The sequence below is a fragment of the Cetorhinus maximus genome, chromosome 3, assembly GCF_964194155.1.
Source record: "Cetorhinus maximus chromosome 3, sCetMax3.hap1.1, whole genome shotgun sequence".
Taxonomy (NCBI): Eukaryota; Metazoa; Chordata; class Chondrichthyes; order Lamniformes; family Cetorhinidae; genus Cetorhinus; species Cetorhinus maximus.
This window is the reverse complement of record NC_135881.1, coordinates 202,276,959-202,302,751: the sequence shown is the minus strand read 5'-3', so window position 1 is coordinate 202,302,751 and position 25,793 is coordinate 202,276,959. Positions and strand designations below refer to the sequence as shown.

Sequence of the window (25,793 nt, the reverse complement as noted above, 5' to 3'; positions counted from 1 at the left end):
TCCATTGTTGAGTATATTCAAGACTAAGATAGACAGATTCTTTGCCTCTCGGGGAATCAGGGAATATGGGAAGTAGGAGGAAAGCGGAGTGAGGGCCAAAGATCAGCTGTGATCTTATTGGATGTTAGAGCAGGCTCTAGGGACTGTACTACCTGCTCCTGCTCCTATTTCTTATGTTTTTCTGTGGGTAATGGTTGTTTTATAACTGGAAATGGAAAAACAAAAGGAATGTAAGTGAGGAAATGAATACTTGCATTTATGTAGCACTTTTCATGACTACTGGACATCTCAAAGCACTTTACAGCTAATGAAGTACTTTTGAAGTGTTTTAATGTAGGAACTGCAGCAGCCAAAATGCACAAAGCAAGATCCCACAAACAGCAAAATTATAATGATCAGATCTTTTTGTTTTTGTGATGTTGATTGAGGGATAAATATTGGCCTGGACTCCAAGGCTAAGTCCCCTGCCCTTCTGCAAAATAGTTCCACGGAGTGTTATCCATCCGCCTGTGAGGGCAGATGGACCTCAGTTTAATGTCTCATCCAAAAGACGGCATTCATGACAGGGCTGCATTGCCTCTATACTGCACTGGAAGGTTAGCCCTGATTTTCGTATTCAAGCTCTGGAGTGGGTCTTGAATCCAGAACACTTCTGCTCGGAGGCAAAAGAACCAAGGCTGACGCTTGAAGAGGGTGAGCTTCTGAGCACAGTAATGTATTAGATGATTTAGAGTGAAGGGACTTACCTGTGAATCACAGTCCCTTTCAACAAATAGAATGTCACAGAACTTATCCTAGATTTAAAAAAAAAACCTGTTCTATTTTATTTCTTTCCTAAGAGACAATTATGAATTGTAATGATATCCCTGGTTAGTTGATAATTATTGCTGCATTATATGTGTTTTTAATTAAAACTCCAAAACGAATTCCCAGTGCAAGTGGATGTATATATTAGGTTCAACTCCAGTGTTAAATCCTCTTTTTATTTGAAGCTCAGCTGACTAAAACCTAGCGAGAAATATTCCTTCTCTGGAAAGGTATCTTGCCTGTTAATGTATTTCTACAATGAGCAGCTAGATAGGAAATATACTCAGTCCCCTTAATCAGACATTTCAGCCATTGAAGATAAGACATAATTGGGATTCAATTTTCTAACACTTAGCGAATGAGATGAATATTTTTAGACTAATTGGCATTTTTCAATAAGCTGATGTCTGTAACATAATCTTACTAGTAACAATGAGCGTGAAACATATTCCTGTAATAATGTTTACCAAACTGCCCAGGGTTTGCAATAATTCATAGGTTAACAGATGTCTGCAAGTAATGGCTTTTGCAAACAGACATTGTTAAGCAGACTGGATGAAAAGCATTGCAGTAATCAATAGTTTATCCAGCATGTGTCAGCTGTCTGTCTGTCTGCAGTGTTGTCTGTGGATCATCCTTACTGTGTTCTTGTTCTTTCAGGACACAGATGTTGAGGCTCTGATACGATGCATGGAGGATGTCCTAGACGGCAGATCATTAAGTGAGTCCTTGCCTCATCTGTATTTCTCCTAACTAACAAGACTAAGACCGTCAGCGTCAAACACAGGAGTAACAAAACAACCAGTTTCCACTGTAATCATTTCTTTCCTGACAACCATTCACACCATTGGGAACCAACTGATTAGTTTCTAGCCTTTCTCAACATATTCGTGCCGCACAAGTGCCAGGCATTGACCATCTCTAACATGACAGAATCTAACCATCTCCCCTTGACATTCAATGACATTACCATCACTGAATCCACTTCTAGCAATATCCTGGGGGTTACCATTGACCAGACACTGAACTGGATTAGCCATATAAATACTGTGGCCATAAGAGCTGGTTTGAGACTGGGAATTCTGCGGTGAGTAACTCACCTCCTGACTCCCCAAAGCCTGTCCACTATGCACAAGACACAAATCAGGTGTGTGATGGAATACTCTCCAATTGCCTGGATGAGTGCAGCTCCAAAGAAGCTCAACACCATTCAGGACAAATCAGCCCACTTGATTGGCACCCCTTCCACCACCTTAAACATTCACTTCCTCCATCATAGGCACTCTGTGACTACAGTGTGCATCATCTACAAGATGCATTGCAGCAACTCACCAAGGTTCCTTCAACAACACCTTCCAAACAAGTGGTCTGTACCATCCAGAAGAGCAAGGGCAGGCGATGCATGGAAACACCACTACCTGCAATTTCCCCTCCAAGCCACACACCATCCTGACTTGGAACTATAATCGCCGCTCCTTCACTATTTCTGGGTCAAAATCCTGGAACTCCCTCCTTAACAGCATTGTGGTTATACCCACACCACTCATATTGCAATGATTTAAGAAGGCAGCTCACCGCCACCCTCTTATGCTGGCCTTGCCAGAGACACCTACATCTCATTAATAAATACAAAAAAATCTAGTTCAGTGTTCAGTTACACCAAACCCAGCTCAAGCTTAAATTGCTTTACTCCAGTGTAGTTCCATATAAGCATGGAGTGTAAGCATGTGTGTGTCTGTGTGTGTGTCTGTGTGTGTGTGCCTGTGTGAAGTGTGAGGTGATGCATTTTGGTAGGAAGAACATGGACAGGTGGAGAAAGCAGTTAATAAAGCATATAGTACCCTGGGCTTTATTAACAAGGGCACAGAGTACAAAAACTGGGAGGTTATGCTGAATTTATATAAGACACTCATGAGACCTCAGCTCGAATATTGTGTACAGTTCTGGGTACCACATTATAGGAAGGATATGAACACAGTGGAGAGAGTGCAGAAGAGGTTTACAAGAATGGTTCCAGGGATGAGAAACTTCAGCTATGAGGATAGATTGGAGAGGTTGGGACTGTTCTCCTTGGAAAGAAGAAGGTTAAGTGGAGATTTGATAGAGATGTTCAAAATCATGAAGGGGCTGGACAGAGTAGATAGGGAGAAGTTGTTCCCATTCGTAAAAGGATCAAGAACAAGAGGGCACAGATTTAAAGTGATTTGCAAAAGAAGCAAACGTGACGCGAGAAAAACTTTTTCACACAACGAGTGGTTCAGGTCTAGAATGCACTGCCTGGAAGTGTGGTGGAGGCAGGTTCAATCGAGGCATTCAAGAGGGCACTAGATGATTATTGGGGGAGAAACAATGTGCAAGGGTACAGGGAAAAGGCAGGGCAATGGCACTAGGTCAAAGTGCTCATTTGGAGAACTGGTGCAGACATGATGGGCTGAATGGCCTTCTTCTGTGCTGTTAAGATTCTGTGATTCTATGTGTGTGATTGTGTGTGCGGGAGTGTGTATGTGTTTGCATTCATATGTGCGTGTGTGTGTGGGTGTTTGCACCCTTGTGTGTGCCTGTGTGTGTGTGAGTGTGTATACAGTCATACCTAAGCCTTACCTTAAAGTTTCATTCGTCCTTTTGAAACCAAGAACTAAGAAGGGCTCCATTCCCTACGTGAGGTCTCTTTTCGCAGCACTTAGCAAAAACACGTCAGAACAAGATTCATCCCCTCGAGCCTGTTCCACCACCCAATGAGATCATGGCTGTTTTGTATCCCAACTCCACACTCCTGCCTTGACTCCATATCCCTTAATACCCTTGGCATCTCAAAATGGTGGCACTCAGTCATCCCTCTTCCTCAGGGTCGACATTCACGACTTTTACAAAGCATCCCAAGATCATAGGGAGCACCAAACGGGAATCTGTGGGTCCCAAGTGTCTGATTTTTCCATTCATTTGATCTAAAGAAGAAAAAATTCAAGACATTGTGGGCCTTGACATTCATGAGCAGTGCTCCCCTAGAGCAGCATTATAAACAGAAAGTTCTGGAAATCTCGGCGGACCTAGCAGATCTGTGGAGAAAGAAACAGAGTTAATGTTTTGACTTCAATATGACTCTCCTTCGGAACTCCCGGGAGCAGCACTTGCCATTGGGAGTACCTGGCCATCAGCTCAATAAAACGCAAGCTTGTCTGACTTAACCAATTCCCTTTTGTTTTCTTGTTTTGTGCTCTTATTCTTTCCGACCTATGCTTTATCACGGAATGCAGCCTGCAGCATTTCACCTGGATCTCTTGCTTTTCTTAAACAAGGCAATCTTCTCCTTCCCCCCCATTGCAAATTCACAGCAGTTAAACAAAACATCCATCTTTCTTTTATGAATGTGACACAAAATGTCACTGTATGGGATGCCAGATGACTGACAATTTTGATGCAAAGGAGAGAAACCTGAAAGACTGAGTCCAGTTACAGGTAAGCAGTCGGGCCATAAGAATGAAGAGCGTAAGTAGCTGGGAGAGTAGACCATTCAGCCCCTCAAGTTTGTTCCATTCACTATTATAGCCGAACTTCTACATCAACTTCACTTTCTGGCCCTATCCCTGGAATTCATTAGTGTCCAAAATATCGATCTTTGTTTTGAATATATGCACAGCTCTCTGGGGTAGAGAATTCCAAAGATATTTGAGTGAAGACATTTGCCTTCACCCCAGTCCTAAATAGTCAACCCCTATATCCTCCGAATTTATTTCTAGATCCTTCAGCCAGGAGAAACAGCCTCCCAGCGTCTGCCTTGTCAAAGGGTCTGAGCTGACCCCAAAACAGCAGCATCATCAACAGAGATCAGAAAGAAACTTGAACCTTTATCCTGGGAAGCATCAGCACTAACTGGTTCTTTCTGCTGCTAGTCTTAACAAATATAAAAAAAAACTTCAAAGCCTCAATTTAACTGAACACTGCGAATGTTCAGTAAGTGCATGGAAGTAAGAACAGGTTTCGTGTCTCAAAACCGGCAACCCCGGGTCTGAGGCTGCGCCAGATTTCAGACCTTGCCGAATTTAAGGTTTGGGCCATGTGCGGCTTGGGTGATGCGGGGTCAGGTGGGGTCAAGGGTCACTCGGAGAATGGAAATAAACCAGCACACGTACCATGAAGTACATTACTAGTTCAGCGCCACATTGCACCAATGCAGCACCAAGCTGAAATGTCCGGGTAAGTTTTTTTTAAAAATCTTACTCAAATAAAATTGATGCATGGCACATTCTAAAAATGTCCAGTTTCTTGGACAGCTGGATTTGAGACATCGTAAAATGACCAGAGGCACCAGTTTCCACAGAACCATTAGGTACATTTTACTGCACTTCAGTAATGTTTCACTTATATATAGCCAGTGCCAGAATATAGAAAAAAAACTTGCATTTATGTGGAACCTTTCACATCCCAAAGCGCTTTGCAGCAGTAGCTGAAAACCTTATCTTCTCAGCTGGGGGGAAATCTCACTGTCAGATTCATTTATTGTATTCTATAAGATTCATATGCTTTCTAAGTTGGAGATCTAACTTCTGACACTTAAAGAGAGAGTCAGGTTTTCATACTGCAAATTTTTTGCATAAATTTAGAGTCTTTATCACTGGCTGTTCTTCTCCACTGCAAAGCCATCAATTTTGGCCACTCTCTGGGTTGATTTTATGAGGTTTTATTCCAGGGAAAGGTCTTTCCAACATTGAACAGCAGGTAGAATGGATGACATAAATAATACCACACGCAAAGTCTACCTTCCACCCTAAACAATTACATTCAGGTATCCCCATTGTCTGGTTGGAATATCAGAACTGAAGATTAGAACTAACTGTAACATATTTGACCTTCAGCAGATGGCCAGCTCATACCCACGCAGTTAATTTAATATTTTCTCAGCTTCAGTAAGTGGCAGACAAATAAATTGCTGTCCTATATAATGCTATGATTGGTTCAGCGGCTGGCACATCTCACCTCTAGAGTCAGAAGGTCATGGGTTCAAGTGCCATCCCAGACATAGAAGGGCCTCCCGTGTCTAGTGAAAACACCAGGCAGATGAAGCACATGCTTATGTCTGTTTCTGCAGCTCGCATTTCCTGGAACAGGTCGCTAGCCTGAAGCCAGAAGCTACAGCTTGAGGGGCACCACTCCGCATCAAGCTTGGCTGGCAAGGAATCTCTCCCACTCTTACCACCTGTCTTGTGCGTATTAGAAGAATTTACAGATTGATAATCAACCTGTTTGGCCACATTACAAACGCACTTTCCTTGTCAATCAAGTCCTGGAGTGGGACTTTAACCCAGAGCTTCTGATTTAGAGGCAGGGCCGTTACCCACTGCATGGGGAGGGGATGGCGTAGTGGTATTGTTGCTGGACCAGAGACCCAGGGTAAAGCTCTCAGGACCTGTGTTCAAATCCTGCCAGGTCAGATGGTGGAATTTGAATTCAATAAAAATCTGGAATTAAAAGTGTAATGATGACTATGAAATCATTGTTGTAAAAACCCATTCACTAATTTCCTTTAGGGAAGGAAATCTGCTGTCCTTACCTTAACTGGTCTGGCTTATGTGTGACTCCAGACCCACAGCGATGTGGCTGACTCTTAAATGTCCTCTGAACAAGGGCAATTAGGGATGGGCAATAAATACTGGCCTAGCCAGTGATGCCTACATCGCATGAATGATAAAAAAGTAAGACCTCCAAGCCCCCTCAGCACAAGATCCAGGCTGACTCCCCAGCGTAGTACTGAAAGAGTGCTGCATTGTTGCAGGCACTGTCTTTCAGATCAGACATTAAGCTGAGGCCCTGCCTGCCCCCTCTCAAGTGGATGCGTGTGATCACTATTTCAAACAGAAGCAGGGAAGTTCTGTCCAGCATCTGTCCCTCAACCAACATCACACAAAAAAAACACAGATCCACTGGTCATTACTGTTTGTGGAAACTTATGTGCAAATTGGCTGCCATTTTTCCTACATTACAACAGTGTCTACATGTCAAAAAATACTTCATTAACTATAAAATACATTGGAAGTATTTTATAAATGCAAGCCTTTCTTTTTTATAATCTGAGAAAAGCGTGAGTAAAATAATGATAGGTGTGAACATGATAAACAAATAATATTAAAAGTAGCCCTGTTCCCCTTGGGAAATATGTTGAAAGAGTTGGTCTGTGTACAAGCTACTGAAGCCTGAATCCCTATTTGTGACTAAATGGCCTACATCTGCTCCTATGTCTTATGGTCTTATTGTGAACTGTGAGAAGGACAGTAATAGACGTCAAGAGGTTTGGTGAAATGGGTGGTCACTTGCCAGATAAAAATTTAATGCATAGAAATGTGAAGTGATACATTTTGGTGGGAACCATGAGGAGAGGCAATCTAAAATGAAGGGCACAGTTCTACAGGGGTGCAGCAGCGGAGGGGGTTTTTGTGCACAAATCACTAAAGATGGCAGGGCAGGTTGAGAAAGTGCTTAGTAAGGCATATGGGATCCTGGGTTTCATAAATTGAGGCATAGAGTACAAAAGCAAGGAAATTATGGTGAAGCTTAGTCTCAACTGGAGTACTGTGTCCAATTCTGGGCACCACACTTTAGGAAGAATGTGAAGGTATTAGAGAGGGCGCAGAAAAGATTCACGAGGTGGTTCCAGGAAGGGATGAGAGACTTTAGCCTCATGGTTAGATTGGAGAAGCTGGGGCTGTTCTCCTTAGAGAAGAGCAAGTTGAAAGGAGATTTGATAAGGTGTTCAAAATCATGATGGGTTTGGACAGAGTAGTTAGAGAAAAACCATTCCCTTTGATGCAAGGATTGAGAACCAGAGGACCTAAGGTAATGGCAAAAGAATCAAAAGCGTCATGAGAAAACATTTTTTTCACAGCCAGTGGTTAAGATTTGTGATGCACTCCCTGAGAGAGCGGTGGAGGCTCAATTCAACTGTGGCTTACAGAGGGGAACTGGATAATCACCTGAACTGAAAACATTTGCTGGGTTACGGGGAAAGGGCAAGGGAGTGGCACTAGGTGAGTTGCTCTTGCAGGGAGCTGGCACAGACTCACTGGGCCGAATGGCCTCCTCCTGTGCTGTAACTATTCTATAATTCTATAATATGAGGCAACATGTATGAAAGAGGAAGGTTAAGGCCGAGATTTTCCGGCCCCATTGTGGCGGGACCCTCCATGGGAGATTTAGCGGCCCACCCAAAAGTCCATTGACTTTTGGCCACACCGGACGACCCCAGCGGTGGGCAGGGCTGGAAAATCCCACCCTAAGAATCCAAAATAATTTAAGAAATTTATAAACCATCTCCTTGCAGCTTAAGAAAGCCAGGTCTTGTCTTTGAACTAGATGGTAACAAACTGAGTCCACAGCTAGTGGTCATTCCAGTCCACCGATCGCGGTGGGTTGAATTTTATTGAAGGGAATCAGAGAGGAATTTCCTAGACCTTTTTTTCGACCTTGGCCTGGGTTTTTAATCTGGTTTTTATTTGTTTCTCTCAGGAGATTGCATGGTTTTGGGTAGGATGGAGTGTAAGTATTGGGATGTATCAAAATTGTGTGGAACAGGCTGGGTGGATCAGATGTGTGGAAGAGAACATAAAACATTATCTATTGCGCTGCTCAAATGACACCTCCTGCCAGTCGGTTAGAAGGTAACAATGAGCGATAATGCTCCTGTGGAGCACCGGGAGAAATATTTCAACATTAGAGGTGCTATACGAATCCAAGTTGTTGTTATTGAAGAGGCCCATAGCTCTTAGCACGTCATGGAAGGTGGTGAGGATGAGGATAAAAAATGGAAAGAGCCTTCAACAAGATAACAGTTATTCAACAAACATATGGTCCAGTTACATTGTTCAGTGAGACCCAGACCCCACCTGAAACATTCGGAAAGGTCGATACATTTTTTTTCTTTATTCTTTCATGGGATGTGGGCATCGCTGGCAAGGTCAGCATTTGTTGCCCAACTCTAATTGCCCTTCAACTGAGTGGCCTGCCACACCATTTCAGAGGGCAGTTAAGAGTCAACCACATTGCCGTGGGCCTGGAATCACATGTAGGTCAGACTATGTGAAGATATAGGACATTAGTGAGCCAGACGGGTTTTTACCGTGGTCAATAATGGTTTCATGATCACCATCACTGAGACTAGCTTTTCAATTCTAGATCACTAATTGAATTGAAAATTCCACCAGCTGCCATGGTAGGATTTGAATCCTTGTACCTAGAACATTAGCTTGGACCTCTGGATTACTAGCCCAGAGATGGTACCACTATGCCACCGTCTCTTCTACCTCCCACTATCTCCCCCCACCCCCCACCCAACAAATTGCCTGACGAGTTACAGTGGGCTTTGCCGCTGACTACCTTTAGAGTTGACTGTTCCAATGCTTCCCAGGCCGGCGTCCCTCCTTCTACCCTGTAGAAAATTGAGTTCGTTCAAAACTCTGCTGCCCGTGCCTTAACTCACACCGAGTCCCGCTCCCTTCTCACCCCTGTGCTCACACACCTATGTTGGCTCCCGCTCAAGCAACGTCTCAGCTTTAAAATTCTCAATCCCCATTTTCAAATCCCTGCAATGGCCTCATCCCCTCCCTAGCTCTAAAAACTCGCCCTGCCCCACCACCCTCTGAGATATCTGTGTTACTCCAATTTTGGCCTCTTACGCATCCCCAATTTTAATGGTTCCACCACTGACGGCTGAGCCTTCAGCTGCCCAGGCCCCAAGCTCTGGAATTCCCTCCTTAAGTCTCTCCGTCTCTCTACCACACTCCCACTTTCTAAGACTCTCGTTAAAACCTACAAGTTTCGCCGATCTTTTGGGTCATCTGTCCTAGTTTCTCGGTACCAGATTTTGTTTTGATAATGCTCCTATGAAGCACTTTGGGGTGTTTAGCACTGTTAAAGGTGCTATATTAGTGCAAGTTGTCTCTTTGTGTTTATAGACTGGTATTATCAAAGTTGTCTCTTTGTGTTTATAGGCTGGTATTATCAAAGGCCCTGGTCTATCCTCTTAGTTGGATAATTGTATGTGGCACAGAATCATAGAAATCCACAGCATGGAGGAAGGCCAGTTGGCCTATTGTGTCCATGCTGGCTGACAATTAGGTAACCATCCAGCCTAATTCCCCTTTCCAGATCTTGGTCTGGAGGCTTGTAGATTATGGCTCTTCAGATGCATATCTGATAATGTTGCAAAGGCTGTGACAATGGAGTTCCAGGTCTAGTTGTGATTAAGAGCAACTGATACTAATTGGGGAAAGATTAGGGCACATATATAAGAACTAGTTTCCACCTGTATGGCGGGGGAGGGGGGTGGCGGAGAGGGGGGCACAGGGAGGGGGGAGGGAGGGGGAGGGGGGGAGGGATGGGAGGGGGAGGAGGAGGAGAGGGGAAGGGAAGGGGGAGGGGGGGCAAGGGAAGGGGGAGGGGGGGAAGGGAAGGGGGAGGGGGGAAGGGAAGGGGGAGGAGGGGAAGGGGGGGGAGGGTGGAGGGGGAGGGGGAGGGAGGGATGGGGGGAGGAGGGGGGAGGGAGGGATGGGGGGAGGAGGGGGGAGGGTGGTGGGGAGGAAGAGCCATAATCTACAAGCCTCCAGACCAAGATCTGGAAAGGGGAATTAGGCTGGATGGTTACTTAATTGTCAGCCAGCATGGACACAATAGGCCAATTGGCCTTCCTCCATGCTGTGGATTTCTATGATTCTGTGCCACATACAATTATCCAACTAAGAGGATAGACCAAGGCCTTTGATAATACCAGTCTATAAACTGTGTAGAAAGTAGTCTGCACTTATGTTACACTGGGTTTTGTGAATAAACTGACATTGAAAGCAGGCTGGCCCCAGTTACTTCCTTTACCAGATGCCTGCTCAGCAAAGTAACACATGTACAAATTCCTTTTAAATGTTATGAGGATTTCTGCCTCTCCTCCACCCTCTGGGTGAAACGATTTCCCTCAAATCCCCTCTGAACCTCCTAATACATGTGACCTCCAAACCCACAGCCATGTAGTTGACTCTTAGCTGCCCTCTAAAATGGTTGAAAGCCACTCAGTTCATGGGCAAATAGGGATGGGCAACAAATGCTGGCCTTGCCAGTGATACCCACATCCCATCAAAGAAGGAAAAAAAAATCTTACCCTAGAGCTATTCCGCCTGACAATGGACCCTTCAACCAAGTAGAATAGGGCCTTCCTATCCAATCTATCTAGACTCCTCCTAATTTTATACACTGCACTTAGGTCTTCCCTCAGCCTCCTCTGTTCCAAGGAAATCAATCACAGCCCATCCAATCTTTCCTCATAATGAAAATTGTCCAGTCCAGGCAACATCCTCATAAATCTCCTCTGTACCCTCTCTAGTGTATCTGTCCTATAGTGCGGTGACCAGAACTGCACACAGTACTCCAGCTGTGGTCTAACTAGTGTTTTATACAGTTCCAGCATTACCATCCTGCTCGTATATTCTATACCTTGGCGAATAAAGGCAAATATCTCATGTGGGGACATCTGAGATAAAAATAATTTAATAAAACTCATAGGGAAACATAATTTAATAAAACTTTGCTCCTCCTTACATTGATAATGTTCCATTCACTATTTGTTGTAACTGGGAATGTTGGACCTGCACCCACATAGTGTGGATGAAAGCAACTCATTCTTAATGAATGCCTGCAATGTTAACCTTGGGTAAAGGTGAAGTGTCTGCATCTCACAAAATGCTGTCCCTGCCTTCAATGGATTCTGATATGAGAAGGATGAGCCATCATGGTGTGTCTCTGCATTGATTACAGACAGCAGTACCATAACTCCAGCATTGCCCCAGGAACTTACAGCTCTGAACAGCACCATGGCAAAGACCAAGATGAACCGCATGAGAGAGTAAGTACCATGTGCTTTTCTGTGTTCAGGTAACTAGGGTAACTGCTACATGTGGCCCAAAAATTTTGATCAACCCTATGAGTACTGAAAAGAAGCCATTTCAAGCATGCCACTAAGTGTAAACATATAGTATACATGCCCCTATAATGAAGCATTTTGAACTAGGATTCTTTACTGTTATAACGTAGCAGGTGATGTAAGTCAGGTGCATCAAATCCACGAGGGAAACATGATCACGCGGTCACAACTGTTTTGCAATTTGTATTTTATTTCAAGATGCGTGACCTGAATTCAGAAGTAATGAGAGTACCACGACCTCAGAGGTTTTTAGAAAACTAAATCAAACATTTATTAACACAAGAAAAGATTTCAAGCACATACGTAAGTCTACAAACTATTACTATAATAACTCCTAAAACCCCTAATTAATCTGGCTCCCAGTTACACCTCCATTAAGGTAACAGTAGAAAAACAAATAGATTTTAAACAGATCCAGGCAAAGCAACACAATACCCTGGACAGTGATATTCAAAATGAGCCTTCTCAGCTTCAGTTCCTGTAGACAGCAACTTGATACACAGAAGCAGGAGCTTTTCATACTTGTGTTAGATCTTACAATGCCTTCTCCTCTGACACATAGCGTCATCTCCTTTATACGTGTTTCTCCATTTTTAATGCAAATCCCATTGTTGCGATATGTCTTTGGAACTTTACCCGTCTCATAATAAAATCTTTCATAGTGCTCATCTTATCAATAACCTTTGGGAAAAATAAACACACTGTTTGGCTTAGCTTCCTCTGGCTAGGTGTAACATCTCACCATCTCTTTGAAATTCAAACTAACCTAATTTATCTATAAATGCAAATTTTCCTCACACCTCACATTCTATAACTTCATCCATGTTTATGTATTTAGCATTTCAAACCTAGTTTCTTGTTTATGACTCAAAAACCCCCAGATCAGCTGTCTCCAATTCAATTAAATCCCACACACACACGCACACACAGAAACTATCCAAACTGGCTATTAACCTACCTTTACAATAAATCTCAAAGATATTTTGAGAATTATTATAATTTCATGACATTTATACAGATATTTATCAGCATCAGTTGCTCTCACGATTGCCCTCCACATCTCTTTGCTTATTTTCAATGCAAGACCATGACCCCTGATGTTGTGCTTTGGACTGTCCATGGTTGCTCCTTCATTGGCTTGTGTTACACTGTAGCTACTTCATGTTGTGCCAGTTGTGAATGCTGTTGGCTAGTTCAAGGGTGAGCTCATCCAATTTTTGATGACACATTTTCCATAAGGGATCCTACTGGACCCTCCCTATCCTTCCTCCATACCCATCAACCAGCAGCCCCCCACCCCCACCAACATCCTTAGCCCCCTTGACATCCAACCTTCCAGGCAGTGCTTGAAGTCGTTAGCATTTCCTGGAGCTGGGCAGGTTATTTAGCCACTCCTCAGTGTTGACTAGTGACAGTGCCCGTTGCTTCAGTGTACAGTATCTACTGGATGCTCCATAGCAACTTGCCAAGGCTTCTTCACCAGCGCCTCCCAAAACCCTGACCTCCATCGTCTAGAGGGACAAGGGCACTAGGTGCACATGTTCCCTTCCAATGCGGCCTATCATGGACGTATATCGCTGTTCCTTCTTCATCGCAGGGTCAAAATCCTGGGGCCCCCTATCTAACAGCACTTTAGAAGTTCCTTCTCCACATGACCTGCAGTGGTTCAGGAAGAAGACCCACTATATTCTCAAGAACGACTTGGGATGGATGATAAATGCTGGTGGCGCTCAGCCCCTGAGAATTAAGCCCAAGTAAAGGTTTTAATGACTGACCTGATTCCAATTTATATTTTTAAAAGACGGTTATTATACCATATGAGATCTGAGATAAATTTATCTTCTTCCATATTTCCTCATTTAATTCATTTATTCCAGGGCTGTGAGTGGGATCGCAATCCGCAGTACAACCTCTAAACCTATGACTCATATCTTGGAAATAATTATATTTTAAGAGCTCGCAATAAGGTTAATTTAAATTGCTTCATAAAATTTAGCAGAGTATTGAAATCTCTTGGCACGTGATAATTCCGATTAGCTGCTCTTGTGAAGCCTTCATCTCCTCGCTTTGGTGGAATGTATTTCATATGCAACACTTAAACAGCGAAATTCTCCTTCGCATTGGAACGGTGATAGAAAGGCAGGTACGTGGGCGGAATTTTATCTGCCAAAGGGAGGTGTTATCCAGGTGCGTGCTGGGAGTGAAATCCCCTAAAAGTGGCATCGGGTCCTCCAGGTGGGTTTGCAGGCGAGTGGGAAACCCCCTTGGAGTTGTCGATTATCTCATTGTCATATGCAAATAGATCGTTAGCTGCTTTTTTTAGCCAGCCATTCTGGCTTTAACAGCCAATCTACCTATTTCCTGACTTGTTAACAGCGCCGCAGTGTCAGCCAGGCAAATGCACAGCGGGGAGTGATTCCTCAGTGAAACTGGTAGGCGGTGAGGCCTTTGATCAGTGAAACTGGAGAGCTGCGGCCATGGCAGGTGAAAGGCTGCTGCTCACAGCAATGCTTTTCTGAGAGAGTGGTTTCAGTGCTTGACAGGTGATTGCAGCTCACCTGTGTTACATTTCCCTCACCCTTGATTTGCTCTTCCCTGCTATCAGCCTCCACCACAGCTTGGGAGCAACTTATACCAGCTCCGCTTGGCACCTCTGATGAGGAACACGAGGAGACCAGGAACATCAATGGCAGCACCAACAACATCCCCCTTCACAGGGCAGAGGGGATGGAGTCAAAGACCCAGCTCCAAGGAGGTGAAATCCCCCTCTCCCCCCAACACATGGTCTACAGGCAGAGGATCAGCTCTCTCGACGTGTCTGAACACCAGTACCTCAGGAGGATGAGGCTCTCCTGGCAGGTCGCTGGAACTAGGTGTGTGGACATGCATTGCCAATGTCTGTCAAGGTGCATGTCACTGAGGGGAGGGGTCTAATTTTGAAAATTCTACCCAGGGTATCTAATTTTAGATGTCATTAAGTAGAATAACAAATAACGTTTCTAAATTTGCCAGGTAGTGAAAAGATATCCTGGGTGAAATATTAAGAGCACAGGGGGTGGGGTGGGGGGTAGCGAATGACATCCCCCACCCCCACCCCCACCCCCACCCCAGAAACAACGTTGGCGTGGAGCGTGCCCTGTAACCATAAAGCGCTTCGAGGCAGATTAACGAGGCCAAGTGGGACTTCTGCCCCTCAGGGTATTATCAGGGTCAATTGACTTGATAACAAGCCTAACTGACCCCTTGGTTACCTATTTGAATATGGCGGGCGGGCTGCCGATTTCGGTGCCCAGCTGCTCCCTATGTTATGGGACTGAGCTCGGAAGGTGGGCAGGAAGGTGGTTGGGCGGGTGTCAGCTCTTTTTAACATGCCCCCAGCCCCCCCCGCCGCCGACCCCCACAGGAAACACGCCCACGAAACATGGCGGAGGCAGGTAAAATTCAGCCCTGTGTTCCTGAAAGCTGTAGCATGAACTTAGAAACATCAAAGTAGACATCAGTCCTCTTTGTGGCCATTTTACAGGCATACAGCTGAGGCTTGCAGTATGGGCCAGTTTCAACCAGACACCCATTGGAACGAAGGAAAATGTGCCATTGTGGATGTGGAATTGGCTCAGGGATAGAAAGCAGAGGGTGGTTTCTGTGCTGTTCCCCAAGGGTCCGTTTTGGGTTGCTTACCCTAGCTTATGAGGAGGTCTTGTAGGGCAGTGGGTAGTGTCCCTGCCTCTGAGCCAGAAGCTTCAGGTTCGAGTCCCACTCCAGGACTTGAAGGCCGAGGAAGGTGCGTTCATAACCCGGCTGAACAGCCTGATTATTAACCCACAAATCCTTCCAACACACACCCATGACAGGCAGTAAGAGTGGGAGAGATTCCTGGTCAGTCATGTGATGGAAAGAAAGTCAGAGCCTCTCCTATCACTATCCATAGCTCCAAACTATGTGCATTTGCCACAGCAACTCAGACTCTCTGAGTGAACTGTAACACACCCCACTCTTTCTTAGAGTCAGGTGTAGGGAGCAGCATTATAAGGCTTTCAGATGATGGGTGGGCAGGAAGGTAAGGTAAGGTAGGGGAGTGGGTGCCACCCCATAATAGATAGCGATGAGGATAGTTACAGGCTTCGGAATAGCAGACAGGACGGTGAAATGGGTAGAATTGTGGCAGATGGAGTTCAATGCGGAGAAGTGTGAAGTGAAATGATCCACTTTCGGAGGATAATACAGAAGGAGAGTATTCTATAAATAACACAAGTGTGGGTGAGCAGAGAGCCCTTTGTGACGATATACTCAAATCCTTAAAAGTGGCAGGCAAGTTGAAAAGGTGTTTAAAAAAAAGCGTGTGGGTTGCTTGGGGTTATAAATAGTGGAGTAGAATAGAGAGTAAAAAGATTATGCTGGAATGCAAGGTGATGACTTTCAATAGGGAACTGGATAAGCATCTGAAGAGAAAGAAATGCAGAACTGGGGGTAAAGGGTGATGGAATGGTTGCCCTTTCAGACAACTAGCTCAGACACGATGGGCAGAATGGTCTCCTTCTGTGTTCGTAACCATTTTGTGGTTTTACTGAGCAACAAAAAAGCTATTTGGTTTAGTTTTGGGAAATAAATGTATGCAAATAACTGAAATGTAAGTGGAAGTATAATGATGAAATAATGAATTCAACATGAGTTCAATGTCCGAATAGAAAAGGAGAGGGTATTGGACTGGAAAACAGGCAAAGTTCACTGAGGTAAGCTGAGGTTTGGCTCTGGCCAGAGAAGTTAGCAAGTGAGGAAATTGTCCAATATGAATTGCAGAGGGTGCGAAATAAATATATTGATACAAAGTAAAAAGGAGTGATCAAAAAATTCAATACGGATTAAAACTAAGTGGAAATGTAATGGGCAACTGTTCAAAAAAAATTTGTGTTGACAAAACAAGATGGGCTGATTCGTGCCTGTTATCGGACGCGGGAGTCGTGATTCACCATCTCCCACTCCTGTTGAGGCAGGCGGCACCCGAATTTCCTGGAGTTAAAGCTGTACAGCGCATGGGGGCAGCCCAGACCTGCAGGTTTCCACCTGCTATCCTGGAACTTTACAGGAGTCATAGTCGACTCGAATCGTTAACTCTGTTTCTCTCTCCGCAGATGCTGCCAGACCTGATGCTGAGTTTTTTCCAGCACTTTCTGTTTTTAGGTCAAATTACCCCCTTCTGTGCTGTAAACATCTAAGGGGAGAATTTTCTACCCGTCGGGGGGGGAGGGGGTGCTGAGCAGGAGCGGGCATGGGCGGAGGGGAAGAGGGAGAGTTGGGGCCTACACTCTTTGGTGTGTGCGCGTGAAAGAGCGCAGAAATCCACAGGGCTGCATGTCCCTGCATGTCCCCTAATAAGAATTTTATTTAAAAATTTTATTAAAGTTTAAAAACCTTCATGAAACCTCGTCCCGTCCGTGGATGAGGTTTCATGATAAATGCGAAGGCTGCCTGGGCTCTTCGCCTGCCCGATAACCTTAAGGTTGGACGGTCAGCTCTGTTAATTATTTTAATTGATATTTAAATAGCCTTAATAGACCTTTGACAGTTCGGCGGGCGCGCAGCTGACTCTGGTGTGCGCCCACCGAACTGAAGACCTGAATGACGTGCGGTGATGTCGGGACATTCGCCTGATGTCACCGCGTGTCACTTTACGCATTGGAGAGCGGGGCCCGCCCCCACACGCTGACCCGAAGATTCAGGCCTAAGCGTTATCCCCACTTGAGCTTGTTAACAAGAGTCAATTCACCGGGTTCAAAGTTTCATTCTTTCAGCAGCAGAAATGTTGATCCACCAATGGGATTGTGGTGTGCTACTTTTGGATGGTACAGTGGAGTGTGAAAGTAAATTTCCCTTTGTAAAAAAAGTGGTCAATAATCCACCCTTAAAAACTTTTATTGTTAACAACTGCTCCCACTTCAACTAACCCAGCACCATCTTGACATGTTATTTCTAACATTAGAGCCTTACTGAAAGAGACTGCCCAATTACCGGTGAACACATCTTTAGACCTTAACCAATGATTGATTCCAGAATGATGTGTCTTATTTTCCAGACCATAGGAAAGATGATTGACATTCACTAAAGAAGTTTAATAAATACCACTGATAGCTGCCAGTTACAGTCGCCTCACAGTTACTATTTCTACTATGGGACATCTTTAGTAACTGTGCACCTAGCAGCATGCATTGATATAATGTTTTTGAGAATGATGCACGTGTGCATTGCCCCTATTATCTTTCAGAAGTCGAGTACAGCTAACTAATATTAATTATTAAAATGTGGTGATCACCAATGGTGTGTGAATGATAAGGTTTTAACTTGCTGAATGAACATGACTACACTGTAATACCTGTAACGTGGATAATACTTAGTCCTGAATAATGTTCATGAAGAACAGTAATCTAGCAGGTATTCTCTAATGGCTGCTTTAAGCAAATTTGCATGGGGATACCACCGCCTGCAAGTTCCCCTCCAAGCCACATGCCATCTTGACTTGGAACTTTATCACCGTTCCTTCACTGTCTCTGGGTCAAAATCCTGGAACTCCCTCCCTAACAGCACTGTGGGTGTACCTACACCACATGGACTGCAGCGGTTCAAGAAGGTAGCTCACCACCACCTTCTTAAGGGCAAATAGGGATGGGCAATAAATACTGGCCTAGCCAGCGATGCCCACATCCCATGAACCAATATTTAAAAAAGTATTGCATTTGTTACCTGAATTCCAACATTAGTCCATCAGCTTAAACTCACTGTTGTCTAATGACTTTTGCTCCATTTGAAAATACAATTCTGCCTTTTGCAAGGTGGAATTCTGTTTTTGTTAAGTGCTCTTGGAGTGTGTGGAAAGTATTATGCATCAATTTTTTCCTTATTGTGGCACTATTGGAGGTTGTCATGATGTAGGACCTCAGTTTTGTGATTTAAATCTTTCGTGTCATTGATGTCGAATTACTCTGTAATGATATGATGATGCTGATCCTCTGCTCAGCCTTCATCATTGGAGAGACTGTGCCCTTTCTCTGTTACATTGGTTGTGTTTGGGTGAACAACAATACAGGGAACAACCAATAAAATGTAGGTGGTTAACGTGGGCATGACTGCTTCAGTACAGTGTTCCAGTCCTTTCACCACACTGAAACAAAGTGGGATTTGTGTAATTACACTCTTTCAAACTGTTGACACATTTTGTTTAAAGGGTTAACATGTTGCTTGATATCATTTATTTTCAAACAATCCTTTGTGAATGTTGTGACCTACAATATCTACCGTTCCTCACAATTATAATTCACATCTATACGTTTAAATTATTCCAAGGCATTTCCTTTCTGTAACCTGTTCCATTGCACCCCAATTGCCATCTCCCTCCTCCCCACCAACCCCCCCACCACCCGCCAGCAGAATTCTCCGCTCCCAAGGTTTTGGTCTCTCATACCCTTCCTGCCCGCTCCTTTACCCGCACCATTGGTTAACAATGCCTTCAGTTGTCTAGGTCCCACTTTCTGGAATTCCCTTCAATATCCTCCTCCGCCCCTCCCTCTCTTCGGGGAAACTGGGTGACTTGGGCAGGCAGTGATCAGAGATGCGGGAGATGTTGGCGGCTGGGGAGGAAGGCACATGCAACAACAACTACAACTTACGTTTAGATAGCACCTTTAACTTCATAAAATGTCCCAGGGTGCTTCACAGGAGGGCAGGAGGGTTATTGAAGAGGTGTAAGGAAGCAACAATTGGGGCAGGGGAAGGGAGAAGTTGAGGGGGGCCTGGAGGTCAGGATGGCAGGGGAGGGAAGGAGACCAGGGGCCTGGAATCTTGGGAGCAGCAGCAGCAGTGATCGAGGTGCTGAATGTGACAAGTACTCAGCAGTTTTATGGTTTGTTTACCTTGTGCTGCCTCCAGTTGGCTCATGGAAAACCAAAGTTGCAGTGGGGTCTTGAACAGGCATCAGGGCCCCTTAACTCGAGATGCCAAGAAGCCAACACTTACTGCAGGCGTGGTTAAAGGACGCTTCATTGATCCTTACCCAATATGCACACCTCTTCCCCGCCATTTTGCTGACTTAAAAGGCCACCGACCGCACCTGAAAAATGGATGCTACACAAATCAATTTGACCCACTACGTGTTTGGGTGGAAATTTTGTTAATTTTATCTTTTTAAGTATGTTTTGTAAGATAATGTAAATGATATATTTAATAGAGACTCGAGGGGAAGATGTAGTGTAAAGGGTTAATGTAAATAGGCAGTCTACATCATCAACGATGTAAGATCGTTTGAAAACAGAGTATGCTGAGAGATAGCTCTATGTGAAGCCTCGTGCTAAGCCTTATCCTGTACATAGTTAGAAGAATGTTTAATAAAAGATAAAGTTTACCAATGGCCTTGCCTCCAGCAGCCTCTATCGATCCTGACCAAGGACAACCTAAGCTAAAATCCACAATGATGATAACAGATGTTTGGGTGGTGATTCAGGGAATTTTCAGTGTTGTGTCTCCATAACCTCCAGCAGCTCCACAACACTCAGAGATCTCTGTGTTCCTCTATTTCTGGCCTCTTGGGCAACCCTGATTTATAATTGTTCCAAATATTGACAGCCATCTCTTCCTAAACTCTAGAATTGCCTCTCCAAACCTCTCTGCCTCTCACTCCTTTAACGCCAACCTCTTTGACAAGCTTTTGGACGTCTACCCTAATATTTTCCTTGTGTGGCTCATTATCATGTTTTGTTTTATAATGCGCCTGTGAAGTGCCTTGGGATGTTTTATTATGTTAAAGGCGCTATATAAATGCTAGTTGTTGTTGTTGCCATAAAGTAATTACAGTAGAAATCCAGACTGATGAAAAGGGAAGAACCACAGAGCACATTAGCCAGGTGTTTTAAAATCAACATAAATATTTTATAAAGTAATACACCCTACATATATATTAATATATGTATGTACACAGCTTCACCTCAATGGAGTCATACCAGCCATTTAATGGGAGATAAATGCTTTTTATTCACCGTCCTATTTCCTATTATTGAGAAAAGTTCATCTATTTTTGTAACCTTTGATAGTGTCCTTAGGATATTCAAAGGCAGTCGCAGACCTTAAATAAAAAGCAAAAGAAATCATGCCTATCTTTAAGAATCCATTAGCAGCAAAGAGGGATTGAAACTTACGGATACCAAAAGCCAGGAATTGAATCTCCTTGCCGTTAAAGAATTTAAAAGAGAATAGAAAATTCTATTTGTTTTTAACTCTGAAAATGTATTTCAGCAGTAATAGAATATCGACTACCACCGATAGAAATACATTTAACTTTATGAAACGCACAACAAATGCTGGGTCAATGGTTCAGAAAGGTCAGGCACTCCATGTACCCCATCTTCTTCTTTTTAAGTACCTGTGATTGTCTGTCACTAACACGATCTGGCTTGATTTTAACCTAGCTGAGCAATAAATCTTTTCAAAGCGTAGTCACTTTGGCCACATTGGGAAAATTCTAGTATTGTGTTCGTTTAGCCTGAAAGCACAGAGAAAGACTTGCATTCATATAGCACCTTTAAGGACCACGGGCGCTTTAAAGTCTATGCAGCACTTTGGAAGTGTAGTCACTTTTGTACTGTAGGAAATGTGGCCGCTGATTCGCGCACAGCAAGATCTCACAACAGCAAAGAGATAAAGGCCAAAAAAAAAAACCTTTCTACCTCTCTTCAGTTCCATAAAAGAGTCCCGTTGGACTCAAGACGTTAACTGTTTCTCTCTTCACAGATGCTGCCAGACCTGCTGAGCCTTTTCAGCACTTTGTTTTATTTTAGATCTCCAGCATCTGCAGTATTTTGTTTTATTTATATAGTGACTATATCATCTATTTTTTGTGATGATGATTCAGGAATAAATATTGGCCGGGGCACTGGGGAGAACTCCCCTGCTCTTCTTTGAATTAGTGCCATGGGACCCTTTATGCCCACCTGAGAGGGCAGGCAGGGCCTCTGTTTAATGTCTTATCTGAAGGGCCACACCTCTGACAGTGCAGCACTCCCTCAATGCTGCACTGGAGCATCAGCTGAGATTTTTATGCTCACTGGAGTGGGGCTTGAACCCACAACTCTTCCAACTCAGAGGCTAGAGTGTTGCCCACTGAGCTGCGGCTGAGGCACTGAGTGAAAAGTTAGGAGCATCTCCCCAATGAAGGGTAAATCAGAGGACGGTTCAAACCCTACATCCCCTTGAAAGAAAGGGCTTACACATCTCCAGAACCTTCCCCATCCCAGGACAGTGCCGTTGGATTTAATAGCCGATCTGTGCTGAATTAACTCTCCTCTTCGACTGAGAACTAAAACTATCCCCAGTTCTACTGGGCACAGTCAATTATGTGCTTTGAGAATGTACAGAATGTGGCAGTTTAGTTGCACACAGCCAGGTCACAAAGAGCAATGGGATTGCATAGAATCTACAGGATTCTGGCCAACTGGTCTGTGCTGGTATTTGCACCTCATATAATCCCCCTCCCAGTTGAATTACCTTCTCCCCTATTCCCCCTAAACCTCTCACATATACAACAAGTTTCCCTCAATTGCTTAAGCGCTATCTGCTTCAACCCCACCATGACACAGTGAGTTCCACACCCTCACCAAGTTCAGTGTGATGATAAAAGGCCAGATATTCTGTTTCGATGGTGCCGGGTGGTGGTGGTCAGGCCACCGGAAAACTGCCCTGCTCCTCCTTCATGCCACATGAGAGGACAAATGTCTTGGTTTAGCGTCTCACCTGAAAGACCGTACCACCCACACGGCAGCAACGACTGTGTTTTTGGATGGAGATTGCCGGGAGCATCAACACAGATGGTGCGCTGAAGTCTCAGGATTGTGATTTCTGACTCAGAGGTGAGAGTGCTACCCACTGGGCCAACTCTGACGTCTAACCGGTAATGATGTGCAACACTGGCAGAGATTTCAAATCGAGTTTTCTCTTCACACAGCGAGTTGTTGTGACCTGGAATGTACTGCCTGAAGGGGAGGTGGAGGCAGATTCAATAGTAATGTTTAGAAGGAAACTGCCTAAGTACCTTGAGGAGGGGGTAACAATTCCAGAGCTATGTGGGAAGAGCAGGAGAGTGGGATGAATTGGATAGCCCTTTCAACAAGCCAACACAGGCACAAAGGGCTGATCCTACGATTCAATAAGTCTTCCCTTTGCAGCATGGCTCAGGGTAATTCAAGGGAAAAGTGCTGAATTTTTTACTTTTGCATCAAATTTAAGTAAAAAGATAATTCATTGCAATTAAAGCAGCCAGACAGTGTTTCTTTCAGTTCTATTTAGTAGACACTGCTGCAGGTATTCCAGTACTACATGAGGGATCATGTGGAAGCATTTACCACACAGGCAGCTAAGCAATTATTTCTATCCAAAAACATTCTTCTAATTGATTAGTTGGTGTTAAGTAATCAGCAGCCATGTAAATCTCATTATACGGGTCTGAACTGAAACTTAAACATCCATTTGCTCTGCCTCCAAAATACAGTGGCAGCAGTGTGTACCATCTACATGACACTCTGGAGTAACACACCAAGCCTCCTTCGACAGAAGCTTCCAAACCCATGACCTCTACCACCTAGAGGGACAAGGGCAGCAGACACATGGGAACACCACCAACTGAAAATTCCCCTCCAAGTCAAACACCATCCTGACTTGGAAATCTATCGCCGTTCCTTCACTGTCGCTGGGTCAAAATCCTGGAACTCCCTCCCTAACAGCGCTGTGGGTGTACCTAGAGCGCATGGACCATAGCGGTTCAGGAAGGCAGTTAATCAAGGATAAATTAGAGATGAACAATAAATGTTGGCCTTGCAAATGATGCCCACGTCCCATGAATGAATTAAAAAAAAGAAACATTATAAAAAATGAAGGAAGTAATCATGCAAAAATTAAAACTAAAATTGATACGCTTAAACATGCTAATAATGCGGCTAAACGGTTGTTATTATTAGTGTGAGGGAGAGAGTTTAGTAGAAGATGGAGATCAGGGAATAGTGCCCTCCCTAATGAAATCAATTACTCTCAAAATCACACGAAGCACCTAATTGGCTGTGGGGTCAAAAAGAAGAAGAGAATTTTATTTGTAAAGAAAACATAGCAGACATTTATCCTACCCTCCTGGCAAGAGGGGAGCAGAGGTGAACATTAAGAGCATCTTGCTGAGTTGCTTTCACTGTACTAATGTGCTTGACTGTGTATTTTTTTCTCAAAAATTAATAATTAAATTGCCACTGGAATAAAATTGTGAGGTATTTCAGTTGCTGCCAGTATCTTTTAATGAGGCAGGTTTCCGCATTCAGTGTACAAATCTATGTTTACAGAGATGGAATAGGTGGCACACATCTGCTGCTTTTGCTCGGCAGTATATTTATTTTTTGCTTGACATTTATAAAATTAACACATTTCAGATATGCTGGGTTCTGATTAATTACAGGATATAAATCAAGCTTCTGGCAACCTTCAACTTGAAGTTAATTATGTTGTGAGCAGGTTTTTAAGAACTATATACAATGGTCACAGGGGCAGATCCTCCTATAATTAAGACTGATCTTTACTGATGCTTCATTCCTGGATTGCAGGTCTCACGTGTTTAATTTTTTTTTATCAGTTGTCAATCCCCCTTCTTTGCAGAACACCCTCCAATTCTTACATCAAGTTATATCAAGTCCACTATGCAGGAGGAGGCCATTTAGCCCAGCTGGTCCATGTTGACGTATATGCTCCTCACCTTTCTTCATCAAACCCCATCAACATATTCTTCTACTTTTTTTCTTCCTCATGTGCTTGTCAAGCTTCTCCTCCAAGGCACCAATGCTATTGCCTCAGCTACTCCCCGTGTTAGTGAGTTTCACATTCTAACTGCTCTCTGTGTGATCACAAAAGAAACTAGCTATAAAAGAGACGACGTGGTCATTGTCACATATGCTGGTTGTGGGACAAAAACAAAAATTGCTGGAAAAACTCAGCAGGTCTGACAGCATCTGTGGAGAGAGAGACAGAGTTAATGTTTCGAGTTCGTCAGACTCTTCTTCAGAACGGTTCTGAAGAAGAGTCTTACGGACTTGAAACGTTGACTCTGTTTCTCTCGCCACAGACGCTGTCAGACCTGCTGAGTTTTTCCAGCAATTTTTGTTTTTGTTTCAGATTTCCAGCATCCGCAGTATTTTGCTTTTATTGCTGTTTGTGGGAGTTTGCTGTTTGCAAATTGGCTGCTTTTGTTTCCTGCATTACCACAGTGATTGGGCTTCAAAAAGTTGGAAAGCACATGGAAATGCTCGGTGGTTGTGACAAGTGCTGTATAAATGCAAGTCTTTCTTGCTTCCTGTTAAAAGAAGTTTCTCTAATTGGATATATTGACTATCTTATACTTAAGGTCCTTAGTTTCTGAGTCCTTTACCAGTGGAAGCATCATCTTACATCTCCCCTTATCCTTCAGCGTTTTAAAAGCTCTTGCAGAGAAATGATTCCATGGGTGCCAGCAATCTTCGGGTACCATGCCCTCTCATCATGTGTGGGCACAACCGGGGAGTGCTGCCAGGCTGCGTCAGTGGCAGAGCAACACAGAGAAGCTTGTTTTTCTTCTCGTTGAATGCTGAAAGACACACAATTTCCAACTGGTGAGTGATTAGAAGCAGGAATCCTGGCTGATTACTGTCTGCCCGGGGCCCCATCCCTTCCCCTCCCCACAGCCAAACAGGTGCTGAAACCAATCTCACTCAAACAGGTCAATTCATTCAGCACAAGTTGGAGATCAAAGCCTGGATTTGACTTTTGTTGGCAAAGATTGGAATCACACTGGGCACTGAATTATACCCAGGCTTCGGAAGAGGTTGGACGTATGAATTCCTAACTCAAGAGGCACCCTCAGGGTCCCAAAGCACCACCTGTTAAAGGCTAGACAACACTTACACCAAGTTTGGCAGAATTCATGTAGAAATCAACTCTCTCACAGTTCCAACATCGTAAAGAACGCAGGTGGTGTTAGCTCTAACAC

General features: G+C 44.0%; 1 protein-coding gene across 1 annotated transcript in view; it reads left to right on the top strand.

Moving 5' to 3' along the window:
• Window positions 1-25,793, top strand: part of nek11 (NIMA-related kinase 11) — a 316,688-nt gene that overhangs the window by 266,520 nt on the left and 24,375 nt on the right. Inside the window, exons 14-15 of the mRNA XM_078535823.1 lie at window positions 1,468-1,528; window positions 11,596-11,683. Coding sequence (XP_078391949.1) covers window positions 1,468-1,528; window positions 11,596-11,683 — 149 coding nt within the window. The remainder of the gene's footprint in view (window positions 1-1,467; window positions 1,529-11,595; window positions 11,684-25,793) is intronic.